This window comes from Lepidochelys olivacea, assembly GCF_965140295.1.
Source record: "Lepidochelys olivacea isolate rLepOli2 genome assembly, chromosome: 5".
Classification (NCBI taxonomy): domain Eukaryota; kingdom Metazoa; phylum Chordata; order Testudines; family Cheloniidae; genus Lepidochelys; species Lepidochelys olivacea.
Genome location: NC_140415.1, coordinates 1828958 through 1843952, shown reverse-complemented (window position 1 = coordinate 1843952; position 14995 = coordinate 1828958). Strand labels below are relative to the sequence as shown.

Below are 14995 nucleotides of genomic sequence, written 5' to 3'. Positions count from 1 at the left end.
CCGAGGCTTGCATATAATATTTTGTTAGATGAGTTTTTTGTGCATTGAGGTTGTTTTGGAAAGTGGTAAAAACTATTGCTCTCCATAGCACGGTAAAACCGAATCACGAAAAGGTCTCTCCAGCTGAGCAAGCCTGCCTGCTGCTGATGGGAGGGACGCGGGGGTGTGGGTGACTCACACGGCTTACTGTTTTTGGAATAAAGGAAATCTGGGCTGCTGATTTGCTGCCTTAAGTGGAAAGGGCAGCTGGCCTGCTGTATGGCTCTGGGGAGGAGGGAGTCATGCGGATTCCCTCCGTGAATGTCTGCAGAGAAGACATCAAAGCACAAGAAGCACATTCTGTAAGAAATGTGAAAGGGCAGAAATGTGTCCCTACCTGCCAGGCAGTGTCGGAGGGATGAGTTTCTGAGCAGACGTCCAGTTATCTTTGTTGATTTCAGGAATGGAAATAACACATCCTAATAAAGTAAAAGGTCAACACTGGGAAGGAAGATTTATTTTGTTTGTCTTTTTCTTATGACCAGTTCTAGTAGCCTTTTTTAAAGCACTCCCAAATTGTAAATCAGCCCATCTGGGACGTAGTTTTGTTTGGGGGTTTTTTGGAGGCAGGGGGCTTGGAGTCTGTAGATCAGCCAGATGAATTTTACATGTGTCCCAGATTTGGCACGAAAGGGAATTATGGAGGGTCCATTGACGAATGTTCGTGGGAGTTGATTAATTGTAAGTTACAGCATGTTTATAATTGTAATAGAAAGTCAGTGCTGCCGGGTCTTCTCAGGATACAAACCTCTACTCTCACCTTAGGAACTAAGCCAGAAGGAGTGAGCAGAGACCCACCCACCAAGGTCAAGAGGGCAAACTCCGCTAGTGTCACTGCTAATAATGAAAAGGGGGATCTTTGGTGATATAGGCAGGTGTCGTTGCTGCTCTGAAATCTCATCCCAGCTCTTATTCTTGGCCTAGTAGCTCCTTTGGGCATCATGACTCACAGGCACTTTCTCTGACACCATGGGTTAGTTATTCTTCCTCCTGCTGGTTCCGTGGTTTGGGCTGGCGCTGTATCTGGACTGACCTCACTTTCATAGCATGTTCTCCTCCGCTCCACAGGCTTACGCACTAGAAGGGAACTTGGAGCTCGAGCTGGTGCGAACAGCCAGCATGTGCAAAGTGGTGATCTGCTGCCGGGTGACCCCCCTGCAGAAAGCCCAGGTGGTGGAGCTGGTGAAGAAGTACAAGAAGGCAGTGACCCTGGCGATCGGTGATGGGGCAAACGATGTCAGCATGATCAAAAGTAAGTAGAGGCAGCCCTGCCCAGCTGTCTCCTGGTGTGTTCTTCCTTCCTGGCACACACCAGTGCCCATGCTGCAAGAAGCATAGGAGCTGCTCTGCTAGTGCGAGGCTTTCTAATCTGGAACTTGTCCTGGATCCAGATTCTTCGGTGCCATGGTCACATCACTGCTACCAGCAGCCAGAGCTATCAGACAGTCTCAAAGGCAGTCACTTTCATATCTTCATACATCTGTCTCTCTGCACATCCCTCTGTTTGGAGTCAAAGTTGACCTTGGTCAATATAATTGTACCTTCATCCCTGCTAGGCAGCATGGGGTCTTTGAAATCTGGATGTATTCCAGACCTACAAACTTTCCTGCAGGGCTCAGATTCCTTACTGGTGCAGCTTAGCGATAGCTTTCACACCAGACCGAGGCCTCAGCAGGGTTCTTCCTAACTCCATTACCTTGTCTTTACACGAGGATCACCCGAGTCACAATGTCCCAGTGCTTTTTAGATACCTTATTTCACTAGGCAGGGAAAGAACATGCCCTCCAGGGAGTTTCCCAGGTCACCTTCCTGCCAAGTGCGGTATTAGTTCTCAAGGAGAGAAAAGATTCTTTACCCCACGCTCCGTCCACTCCCAGGTTTGTCGTCTCAGTGAGAGATGTGGCTCCATGTCGAGGTACCGGAGCTGAGAGCCATTTCTGGCTTGTGAGGGTTTTCTCCCCTTCATAAATCCAGACCTAGGTTCTGATGGACAGCATTACAGCGACGCGTTACCTGGACCGCCACAGGGGGGGTTGCTCTAGCCAGTTGTGTTAGGAAAAGTTCCCATTCATGAAGTTCAGTGTCACCACTGGATGGGTCCAGTGTCTCCTCCACCAGGGAAAGAAGACACAGTGACAGACTCTGAGACACAGTGACACCCAGCCGTGCAAGGGCTCTATCAAGGGCTCCATCTCGTATTAATTTTTTTTCTACAAGGAGGCAAATACCAGTTAAGTCCTTTCCCACCAGGGATACTGTGCTTGTCGATGGTTCTGATTCAAGGGCAAGCAAAACCTAACATCAATATTGCATTTGTTTCCTGCACGAAGAGCAGGAACTTCTCTATATGTCACCCTGGATTGAATTTAAAGGGCTTTCCAGTGTTGATTTAGTTGGTACCAAGTTGCTGTCAATAGCCTTGGCTAGAGACTGGCAATTTTGTCATTCAGTATCGTGAATATGAGATTAGTATCTGAAAGTCCTGCTTTCCAAACCATTCCGTCGCCTGCCTCCAAGATGAGTGGGAGTCTCCTCCAAGGTTCAGAGTTTCTCTGGTCAACAGCTTGAATCTGGATAGTGGACTCTTGAACAGGAATGTTTATACTAAGGTCCAAAAGATTCTACTGGAAAGCAGAAATCTTTGATCTGCCAAGGCTACTCCATGAACTGAGAGAGATTTCCCCATCTGAGCAGCTCCAAAGCAGGTGGGCCTGATAATGGGCTCATTGGCCATTACCTTTGGACTATTTATTACACTTGGCATAGTGTAAAACAACAATTTTTTGATTTCTGCCAAGAGACACTTCGTTGCCATCTCCAAAGTGGGGAAGGTGGACGAGGAGTATGAATACAGACTCCATCTCTAGGAACTCCGGTGCCAGATAAGTAACCTCCATTTCTTCCTTGAGCGGCCTCTGCACATTCTCCGTGGTGGGAGTTCAGCGAGCAGTACCGCCCACAGGAAAGCAGCTATGCAGCTCTAGGCAAACAAGGACAGCAGGGCACCAAAATGAGCATTCGCTCCAGGTGAAAGGACCAAAAAGTGAACAGAGGTGACCGAACTGCTGGCTCCCCTAGAACAAGTCACAATGAGGAAAAATCTGATGAGGTTCAACAAAGACAAGTGCAGAGTCCTGCACTTAGGACGGAAGAATCCCATGCACTGCTACAGGCTGGGGACCGAGAGGCTCAGCAGCAGTTCTGCAGAAAAGGACCGCGGGGTTACAGTGGACGAGAAGCTGGATATGAGTCAACAGTGTGCCCTTGTTGCCACTTATACAGCCCAAAATGTGTAAGTCAGAGTATTGCCAGCAGATCGAGGGACGTTCCAGAAACTTGTAGCACGGGACCTTGATCCCACGAGTAGGACTTTGCAGAGCCCATCTCGATGAACTCGGGTTACAGGTAAGTAACCAAGTCAGTGAAGACGTTCCACTCGGCTTGCAAGCCAGATTCTTCTCCCCACCTACCTAGCCCTGCTGACTTCAGTGGGAATGACAGAGACTCCCTCCCTGGGCACGTCTCTGCTTCCAGAGCTGACGGCTGATCTCGTTCCCATGTTCCACTCTCCTGACACGCACGGAACTGCCATAGATCTCCTCTCCAGTCTGGCTCCATCACGGTCTTCATGAGGCACCACAGGGTTGGTAGAGATAGAATGAAATCCATTATTGGCCAGGGCTCCAGGGCTGCCACGCGGATGGCTTTCACCAGCAAGACATTCACCTGGCCAGCAGAAAGAACACTCCGTTCTGTGGGTGTCTGGCAGCCCCAGATCAGAGCTGCCTGAATGGGCAGGTTGTGAAGTAGGTGTTTCCTGGGTGGGGAAGTTCCATGATCTGTTCCCAGCTGGGTATGTGGCCAGCCAGGGTTGCTGATCTTTGTTGGTTTGTTTTAGATAGTCCCTTTTTTTTAAAGACTCAGGACCGTGTGGGTGCACCCAGAGTGGGTCTGTGTCCTCCTGAGTGCCTGTCAGTGTTACCCTTGTCCTTCCACCAGTCCCTCTGCCCATCTACTACTCCCGCTCGTTACTGTGATTGCAAACCCTTTGGGCAGTGTATCCGTACAGCCCTCATCCCAGGGAGGGCCTTGATCCTGACTGGGGCCTCTGGGCACTCCGGCAGTGCAAATAGTAGCGGCTGACAGACCTGTGAGGAGAGTGAAAGGAGACCGCTTGGGTGCCTGTAAATGTTCTGTATAGTTTTGTGTGAATGTCTTAGCGTCCCCGTGTGACCCCTGGGCACCTCCCAGCCCTCCCGGTCAAGCCTTGAAACGCAGCCTTCTAGTCTCTGACAGTACTGTTTCTTTATTTGGTGCCTTATGACTACAACAATTCCTCACACTAGATTTAATTAAGTAAGATTATTCAGAAGAATCTCTTGTTAATCTTCCTCACTTTAATTTATACAAATTGATTAACCAGGGCCTTTTAATTAAGAAAGAAAAGACTAAGTCGGGGGCTTCAAGGGAGATGATAAGTCAGGCAGCCAGTCAAGAAAGGGGGGAAAAAGCATGGTACAGGGATAATTAGAAAATACCACTACCACCACGAAAAGATGGGGACTCAGAGTTCTCCTCAACTCGTTATTCCATAGGAGCCTCCGAATCCAATCAACCCCCAGCCATCAAGAATGGTGTCATTAGTTAAATCTCTATCGTTAGCTGTCACATTAAACTTATGTCTCTGTTTAATAAATGCAAGTTATTATTAAGACTTTTCTGTGTAAATGTTTGATTGAACTAATAATGCCCACAGACTATAAGATGACTCAGGCTGGTTTGTACTAGATGGACTGTTGGTCTGACCCCAGAATGGCCGTTCTTAGTGTACAGAAGCATAGCATGCAACTGGGGGTGTGGGGGCGGCCATGCACACTCCATGCATTTAAACACATCTCAAAGGTCATTTTCTCGCAATGGCAATATTATAAAGTTGGTTTGTGCTGCTGGAAAACATTGACAGTCAAGGAAAAGATTCATTGTCATTAGCACATAAATGAACTCAGCTGTTGGAAATATACAAATTAGTACTGAGAAACCAATCTGTTACTTAGCAGCCTGCAGTGTGACTGGTGGGCCAAATGTGTTCCATGCAGGAATGCCCTCTGCTCAAGTGTGGGTGTGACCCACAAAGACTACCTCTCCCAGCATACAGTGGGTAGTCTAATAAACACTAACGCTACCAAAGCTCTCATTGTAATGATCTGGATTCTCCTCTTTTTGCAGCTGCCCACATTGGGGTCGGTATCAGTGGCCAGGAGGGGATGCAGGCTGTGCTGTCCAGCGACTTTTCCTTCGCACAGTTCCGTTACCTGCAGCGCCTGCTCTTAGTCCACGGGCGATGGTCCTACATCCGCATGTGCAAGTTCCTCAGATACTTCTTCTATAAGAATTTTGCCTTCACATTAGTTCATTTCTGGTATGGATTCTTCTCCGGGTTCTCTGCACAGGTGGGCCAGTTTCTGTGTTCCTGTCACACTCTATATTAAATGTGATGATAATCCTTTTCCTGCCCTAACATCTTCCAGCAGAGGAGCCCAAAGCACTTTACAGACAGGACTGAAGAGCCCCCTTCTCGTCCCGCTGTGAGGTACTCTGTGGAAGTCCAGTTATCCCCCTTTTCCTGATGGAGTCACTGAAGCATAGAAAGGCCAAGGGCCAGATTTTTTTCATCATCAGCTTTGGGTGCCTACATAACTTTCACAGTGTGGTCCTGAGTGACTTGTCTGAATCACATGGGGAGCCTGCGGAACCCAGCTTTCCTGACTCTCAGTCCCGTGGACAAAAGTAGCTTCCTCTGCAAAATACAGCCATGATGAGACAAGCCAGCTCCTTCCTTGGGGCAAACATTACTCATATGTCATTATTCCGAGTGTTTCTGGCGGGGATACTTCTTCTTCTTCCCATGGGCACTGGTAGTGAATTTCCCTAGCTGATGTTCTCACCCATTCTCCTGCTCCATTGCTGACAGCAATGGGGTGCTCAAGGCCTGCTTAACACCAGTAGCCACCCAGTGACACTTTTCTCTGGAGTCACGGAATTTCACATACTCATCAGGATTTTGTGAAAGGATGTTGATGTAAAATTATTGAGTATTTTGTAAATCCAGAAGCGGGGATGCGGAGGCCGTTCCATTCATGAGGGGACCACGTGGGAAAACATGCGAGAAGGGGGAAGGAAATCCACGGGCTGGTTCACATTATAGGTAGGGCAGGGGAGTCAAGGCAGGGACCTGGCCGGGCCTGAAGCGTATGCTGGGGCAGAGCTGGGCAATGCCATGGCTGCCTTTGTTGGTTTAAGCAACATGCCACAAAATTATTTGAAGCCCAAATCTCCTGTGGATTGTAGCTGCTTCCCAGGGAAGTCTGTACAGTGAAAAGCCACGTGCTGTGGCCCACGTCCCCTGCACCCGTACACTTAGTGCTAGCTACAGGGGAACACGCGGGTGCTTCACAGTAGCACGGGGGAGACCCAGATAATGTGACAATGTTTGGCCAGGAAAATGCCCCGGGGCTAACATGCAGCAGACGGAGCAGAGAGCAGGTCAGCATTTCTCCCAGCAGGCCTCTGATATATGGGTCAGAAGGCGGCATCCCACACTGGCCTCAGTTGCAATTTCTGCTACTTCTGCAGGGGCCTGTGATGGATCACTGCTGCCACCTAGTGGCTGTCATACCACCCTGCTGCCACCTCATAAGAAACATAGAGCAGCGGTTCTCAAACTGTGGGTCGCAACCCCATTTTAATGGGGTCGCCAGGGCTGGTGTTAGACTTGCTGGGGCCCAGGGTCGAAGCCAAAGACTGAGCCCCACCACCTGTGGCCGAAGCCGAAGGGCTTCAGCCCTGGGTGGCAGGGCTCAGGCTTCGGCTTCAGCCTTGGGCGGCAGGGCTCAGGTTACAACCTCCCCTCCTGCGTCGCTGAAGCACTTGGGGTTCAGCTTCCGCCCCGCCCCTCCTGCCCAGGGCTGTGGGGCTCAGGCTTCGGCTTTGGTCCCCCAGCCCGGGGCAGTGAGGCTCAAATGGGCTCAGGCTTCGGTCCCCTCTCCTGGGGTCTTGTCATAATTTTTGTTGTCAGAAGGGGGTCGCAGTGCAATGAAGTTTGAGAATCCCTGACACAGAGGACCAAAAAAATGCCACCATGGCTAACCAACAGAGTAAAAGAAGCTATTAGAAGCAAAAAGGCATTCTTTAATAATTGGAAGTCAAATCCTACCAAGGAAAATAGAAAGGAGCATCAGCTCTGGCAAGCCATGGGTAAAAATATAATTAGGAAGGCAAAAATGTTTTTGAAGAACAACTAGCCAAAGACTCAAAATCTAACAGCAAAAAAATTTTAAGTACATCAGAAGCAGGAAGCCTGGCAAACAACCAATGGGGCCACTGGACACTGAACATGTTAAAGGAGCACTCAAGGAAGATACGACCATTGCAGAGAATCTAAATTAATTCTCTGCATTGGTCTTCACAGCTGAGGATGTGAGGGAGATTCCCGAACCTGAGCCATTCTTCTTAGGTGACAGATCTGAGGAACTGCCTCAGCTTGAGGTATGACTGGAGAAGGTTTTTGAACAAATTCATAAATTAAACAATAAGCCACGATGACCAGGTGGCATTACCCAAAGGTTCTGAAGGACCTCAGATATGAAATTGCAAAACTACTAATTGTGATATGCAAACTATCACTTAAATCCACTTCTGCACCAGCTGACTGGAGGATCGCTAATGTAATGCCAATTTTTTAAAAAGGCTGCAAAGATGATCCTGGCAATTACAGGCTGGCAAGCCTGACTTCAGTACCAGGTAAATTGGTTGAAAATATAGTCAGAATTATCAGACACACAGATGAACACAATCTGCTGGGGTTTTTGTAAAGGGAAATCATGCCTCACCAATCTATTAGATTTCAGAGTAACAGCCGTGTTAGTCTGTATTCGCAAAAAGAAAAGGAGTACTTGTGGCACCTTAGAGACTAACCAATTTATTTGAGCATAAGCTTTCGTGAGCTACAGCTCACTTCATCGGATGCATACTGTGGAAACTGCAGAAGACATTATATACACACAGAGACCATGAAACAATACCTCCTCCCACCCCACTCTCCTGCTGGTAATAGCTTATCTAAAGTGATCATCTTTGAGGGGATCAATGAACATGTGGACAAGGATGATCCAGTGGATATAGTGTAATTAAACAATGAGGAGTCTGGTGGCACCTCAAAGACTAACAGATTTATGTGGGCCTAAGCTTTCGTGGGTAAAATACCCACTTCTTCAGATACATACCGATCCTGGTATGACTCATAATAAACTTAATAAATAATCATCATCATCTGAAAACGAGAGAGCCCAGATAGTTCTGTATTTCAGCTCATTTGTGTTTAATTTCATTTATTATTTATTTTCTTCAGTGTAAATTTGGGGGTCTTTTTATTTATTGATTTGTTCTTTCAAAGGAAGCTGCAGGATTTTGGCTCAATATTCCAGAACTGCCCAGCTGTTTTTCAGTGCTGGGCTGAGGCCAGTGGATGCCATTTACTTTTCAGTCGCATGCAGCAGCCTGGACAGGTGCTGTTTGTGCCACAGATTTAATTTTGAAACGTGAACAACAAAGGAATTGTTTTGCAATGGTTTGTGCCCTTTACGCCCGGCTTAGCTGGAGCTCAGTGTCCTGGGCCTAGCCCTTAGGCCGGCCCTCTGCTCAGGGGTGAACGGCACCTTCTGTGAATGAAGATGTGAAAGACGGACAGGTGGGCAGGGTCATTGATTGCCGTTACAGACGAACAGAGGCATGCCTTTTTTAACTGACCTCTCCACTCTTTTCTAGACTGTGTATGATCAGTGGTTCATCACCCTCTACAATTTGGTGTATACCTCCCTCCCGGTGCTAGGAATGAGCCTCTTTGACCAGGTAACCTTTACTATTAATACCCAGGCTCACCTCTAGGGGGTTTATTCCTGGATTCTTTGGCTCAGTTCCGTGATCCCTTCTGGACAGGAACTAGGTGAATAAAACCTGTGCTAGAAACTGAAGCAATTTCCCTGCAATGAGTAGAGCGCAGAGCACAGTTCTGAAGTGTGTGGGAGCAGATTCTATCTTGTCATGAATGTATGGCCCCTGGTTTGAGAATGGCTGGAGCCCTCTGGGTTGCACTGTTAGCGACAGTCATGGAAAAGGTGCCCTCTACAACCCTCGCCTAATAGAAGAGTATTCACAGCCTGTTGGGCCTGGATTGAAACCTGAATCAGTCCTTAATCTTCCTTGACTAAGGATTAAGCAATGGCTTCAAGATGTGCCCCAATAACCAATGTCCTGTATTTCTGTAGTGCTATTTGTAAGCCCTTTACAATCATGTACATGCAACTGCTTCTGGGGTGAAGGCTGGTGACTAACAAGTGCACACGTAAGAGTGGGGGTGGGGAATTTTGGCCAGGGACACTGGTGTAGATCCATAATTATACAAAAAAGCTGTGAGATCTTCCATCCTTTCTGGAAAAGTCCTTTACAAATTAATAGAAAATAACCTTGGTATAGGAATGCTGAGCCATCCAATGAAATGCGGTGGATGATTATATCCCTGATGTAGAATTCTACAGGATGGTTTAAAAAAAACCTATAGAAAGGATGTTGTGTGAATCACTCCCTTTGGTCTGGATGTCATATTCCTATGTAAAATCTGTAGGATTTTAGAGTAATTTCTATAGAACTCTGTTCTGAGTCTCTGCTGATAGTAACCCTATGAAATTGCGTACGAGTTTTAAGGAAATCCGTGCAGAGCACACCTTGGTTAGGAAGTCTCCCATAGGGCCTGGTATGGTGGAATCTGGGTAGGTGTCCCATGTCAGAGGCCTGCATCAACCATGCTGGGCTATGAGCATAGGGTTCTGGGCAGCCTAGGTGGTTCAGCTCTGACTCTTTGATCTCTGGCTCCATGATCCCTTGGAGTGTGACCAGTATCTCTAGATAAAGCAAATACTTAGTAATATATTAATAAAATGGATCACTAAAGGCACAGAGCACACAGTCGAAGGAAGAAGACTTCCTGGGGGATGCCCACTGTCCTATCGTGTATTTTTATCTTAGCTCCTTTATATGTATGAAGCTATATCCTCTGTACTGCTGCCCTTTCCCAAGCAGTGGCAGATTTTGGTCTTTATTTTGGGGAAGGGAAACTGAATGTTGTGAAGGCCAAAAGAGTAACTGGGTTGAAAAAAGCATTGGATAAGTCCATGGAGGACAGGTCCATCAAGATGGTCAGCATGCTCTGGTTTCAGACTATCAGCCGTGTTAGTCTGTATTCGCAAAAAGAAAAGGAGTACTTGTGGCACCTTAGAGACTAACCAATTTATTTGAGCATAAGCTTTCGTGAGCTACAGCTCAGTTCATCGGATGCATCACGAAAGCTCATGCTCAAATAAATTGGTTAGTCTCTAAGGTGCCACAAGTACTCCTTCAGCATGCTCTGGGTGTCCTTAGACCTCAGCCTGCCAAAAGCTGGGAGTGGATTACAGTAGATGGATGAACATCAAAACTCCCCTGTCATGTTCATTCCCTCTGGGGCACCTGGCCTTGGCCACTGTCAGCAGACAGGACACTGAGATAGATGGACCTTTGGTCTGACCCAGTCTGGCCGTTCTTATGTTCATATGACACAGACTGAGTATTTTCTAGTGTAACTCATTTGCACTGTCAAGAAAGTCCTGAGTCTTGTTCACCTTGAACTTGACCAAAGCTACCCACAGGCCATTGCCCTGCACCCCACCCCCCAGCTAAGACAGCACTGAGTTAAACCCTGCTGCCAAGAAAGATTCATTCATCAATTCCAAGGCCAGAAGGGACCACTGTGATTAGCTAGACTGACCTCCTGGAGAATGCAGAGATCTCCCTCCTCCTTCTTGCCCTCGATCTCTGAATCAATAATAGAATATCAGGGTTGGAAGGGACCTCAGGAGGTCATCTAGTCCAATCCCCTGCTCAAAGCAGGATCAATCCTCAATTAAATCATCCCAGCCAGGGCTTTGTCAAGCCTGACCTTAAAAACTGTGCCTTTAACATGCTCCCTCTTCCCCGCTCCACCTAGTGCCTTCTTTTCTTCACCCGGAAAACCCCTGAGCCCCAACTCACTGTCCTGGGGCCTCATGGCGCTCACGTTCTCAATACTATGTATGGACCCATGCAGACCAAAGAGATGGGTTAACGCTCACAGTCCCCTTAATCACCCTCTGGTGTGATGGCCACAGCCAGGGCTCATGGGGGTCTCCAGGCCAGACCCTCTATGCTTACCCCTTTCTGCAGAGTGCTTCATACGGAGCACTTGTCTCCATCATTCAGAGCCTGCATTCCATTGCTATCTTTGCCCCAGCAATATATCAATGGCATAACCTGGCTCTGCATTGCAGAGGCTAAACGGGTGGGAACTTGAGAGACATCCAGTGGCTCACAGGCTCAGGGCTCCATGTGAGACAGTCCTGGACACTGGGCATGCAACCTCCATTTCTCCTTCTCATCAGCACTGGGAAGGTAAACTCCACCTTGGAGAACATGCCCCGAGTGCTCTGGTGATGTGACCCATTGGGCAGCATGGCTGAGTGGTGTGCTGGGGCTCTCCCACGCAGGAACGCATGTCATAGCTGGGGTCAGGGGGGTCCATGTCACTGCTGGGCTGCCAGCCTCTCCCCTCTGTTCCCAGGACGTGGATGACCGCTGGAGCCTGCAGTTCCCTCACCTCTATGAACCCGGGCAGCAGAATCTCTACTTCAACAAGATCGAGTTTGTCAAGTGCGTGCTGCATGGGATCTACAGCTCCCTCATTCTCTTCTTCATCCCCTATGGGGCCATGTACGACACCATGAGAAGCGATGGGAAAGCCATTGCTGACTACCAGTCCTTCGCACTGATGGCCCAGACCTGCCTACTGATCGTGGTCTCTGTGCAGGTCTCTGGAATTATTATTTACTTATTTATTTTACTATCATAGTGCCTGGAGGCCCCAATTGGGATTGAGACTGGATTATGTTCGGTGCTGTACGTACACTCAGGCCCCAACCAGATTGCGTTCGGTGCTGTACGTACACTCAGGCCCCAACCAGATTGCGTTCGGTGCTGTACGTACACTCAGGCCCCAACCAGATTGCGTTCGGTGCTGTACGTATACTCAGGCCCCAACCGGATTTCATCAGGAGCTGTACGTACGCTGAGGCCCCAATCCTGCAAAGATTTAAGTGGACACACGTGAGTTGCTCAGTTCTTCAGTGGCACTGCTTGTGTGGAAGTCTTTTCAGTACAGGGGCCATAGTGAGGCAGAGCTCTTGTGCGGGGGAGTTTACAGCACCGACAGACAACATAAACTGGGCTGGGAGAGGAGGAGGATTCTTATCCCCATTTTACAGGTGGGGAACTGAGGCACACAGTTGTGTATCTACTGTCTGTTTACACGGGCAGTGGTGTCTGCATTGGGTGGATGCCCTTCACTTCCACATTCTGTGGATATAGAAACAAGCCCCATGGATGGAAGGGGTGGGAGGGAAGAAGTAGATGTCATGTATCTCGACTTTAGTGAGGCTTTTGATACTGTCTCACATGACCTTCTCATAAGCAAACTAGGGAAACACAGCCTAGATGAACTTACTTTATTGAATTTAATCAGCTGGGTGCACAATTGGTTGGAAAATTGTATTCCGAGAATATTTATCAATGGTTCACAGTCAAACTGGAAGGGCATATTGAGTGGGGTCCCACAGGGATCTGTCGTGGGTCTGGTTCTGTTTGATATCTTCATACGTGATTTGGATAATGGCATACAGAGTTCACTTATAAAGTTTGTGAACGATACCAAGTTGGGAGGAGTTGGAAGTGCTTTGGAGGACAGGATTAGAATTCAAAATGACCTGGACAAACTGGAGAAATGGTCTGAAATAAACAGGATGAAATTCAATTAGGACAAATGCAAAGTACTAGGAAGGAACAATCAGTTGTATACACACAAAATGGGAACTGACGGCCTAGGAAGGAGCACTGCGGAAAGGGATCTGGGGGTCATAGTGGATCACAAACTAAATACGAGTCACCCGTGTAACACTGTTACAAAAAACCTGAACATCATTCTGGGCTGTATTAGCAGGAGTGTAGTAAACAAGACATGAGAAGAAATTCTTCTGCTCTACTCAGCTCTGATAAAGGCCTCAGCTGGAGTCTTTGTGTCCAGTTCTGAGCACCACACTTGGCGAAATATGTAGACAAATAGGAGAATGCTCAGAGAAGAGCAACAAAAAGGATTAAAGGTTTAGAAACCTTGACCTGTGGGGGAAGATTGAAAAACCGGAGTTTGTTTAGTCTGGAGAACAAAAGACTGAGGGGGCACATAACAGGCTTCAAGTATGTAAAAAGTTGTTATAGAGAGAGGGTGATAAATTGTTCTCCTTATCCGCTGAGGACAGGACAGGAAGCAATGAGCTCAAATTGCAGTAAGGGGGATTTAGGTTGGACATTAGGAAACACTTAGACTGGATGATCCTTGCGGTCCCTTCTAATCTTGTGGTTCTATGATTCTTCCTAACTGTCAGGGTGGTTAAGCCCTGGAATAAATTGCCCAGGGAAGGGGTGGAATCTTCGTCATTGGAGGTGTGTAAGAGCAGGCTGGACACACACCTATCAGGGACGGTCTAGATAATACTGAGTCCTGCTGTGAATGCAGGGGGCTCGACTAGGTGACCTCTCGAGGTCCCTTCCAGCCTGACATGTCTCAGTGTCTGACACACTATAAGAAGGATGTGGAAAAATTGGAAAGAGTCCAGCGGAGGGCAACAAAAATGATTAGGGAACTGGAACACATGACTTATGAGGAGAAGCTGAGGGAACTGGGGATGTTTAGTCTTCAGAAGAGAAGAATGAGGGGGGATTTGATAGCTTTAATGGTCTCAAGTTGCAGTGGGGGAGGTCTAGGTTGGATATTAGGAAAAAATTTTCACTAGGAGGGTGGTGAAACACTGGAATGCGTTACCTAGGGAGGTGGTGGAATCTCCTTCCTTAGATATTTTTAAGGTCAGGCTTGACAAAGCCCTGGCTGGGATGATTTAGTGGGGATCGGTCCTGCTTTGAGCAGGGGGTTGGACTAGATGACCTCCTGAGGTCCCTTCCACCTCTGATATTCTATGATTCTATGGTGCTGTGATCTTGGTCTCATCAGACCAGGCTGGCACAGGGGGCCAGCTGAGCCACTGCCTTGCTGAGACTCGGGTTGGGTCAGGGTGAGGCAGTGCTGACAGGATGGGTGGAGTTGCTCTCTGCTCCACAGCCTGAGGCTCTCCGCCTTATGCAAATTGGGGTCTTCCAGGCTCCTCCCCCTATTTCTTGAGGGCCCGGTACCCACAGGGAGCAAACGCTTTGTCACCCCTGTGCATGGCCCGGAGTGCACAGCCTTTCTTCTTGGGCCGGGACCTCGCCACAGCAATTTGCAGACTAAACGAGACAGATGGCCGAACAAGTTCCACACCCGAGGGTAGGGGACAACCTGGGGGAGCAGCCCTCTCTGCCTGCCTGTGTTTGGCACTTGGATGTGGGGTTGTTAAAGCCATTGACTGCTGCTGTATTGATTTATCCTTTCAGATTGGGTTGGACACTGCCTACTGGACAGCTGTGAACCAGTTTTTCATCTGGGGCAGCCTTTCCGTTTACTTTGCCATCATCTTCACCATGTACAGTGACGGCATGTACCTGATCTTCGCAGCCTCCTTCCCTTTCGTTGGTAAGCACTTGGACAGCTGATGCAGAGGGCTGTGTCTCCGGGTAGGCTGTACTTAACCTGGTGGAAGTACATCCAGTATGTACTGAGGAAGTGCCCATAGAGACAATAACAAGCTGTGGATCTTATTTGTCGCCGTCAGGTATTTACACCACACTACAGTGCATGCTCGTTTTCTCTGGTGCCCACTCGTGCATACACATGTCCATGTGCCCATTC

General features: G+C 48.1%; 1 protein-coding gene across 3 annotated transcripts in view; it reads left to right on the top strand.

Annotated features, from left to right (window-relative positions):
• LOC311520963 (phospholipid-transporting ATPase ID-like) overlaps positions 1 to 14995 on the top strand; it is a 155216-nt gene that overhangs the window by 132121 nt on the left and 8100 nt on the right. For all 3 annotated transcript variants that reach the window (XM_084628991.1, XM_084628992.1, XM_084628990.1), the window contains exons 22-26: positions 1108 to 1291; positions 5266 to 5489; positions 8863 to 8946; positions 11726 to 11971; positions 14641 to 14779. In XM_084628991.1, the coding sequence (XP_084485117.1) occupies positions 1108 to 1291; positions 5266 to 5489; positions 8863 to 8946; positions 11726 to 11971; positions 14641 to 14779 (877 nt within the window). The remainder of the gene's footprint in view (positions 1 to 1107; positions 1292 to 5265; positions 5490 to 8862; positions 8947 to 11725; positions 11972 to 14640; positions 14780 to 14995) is intronic.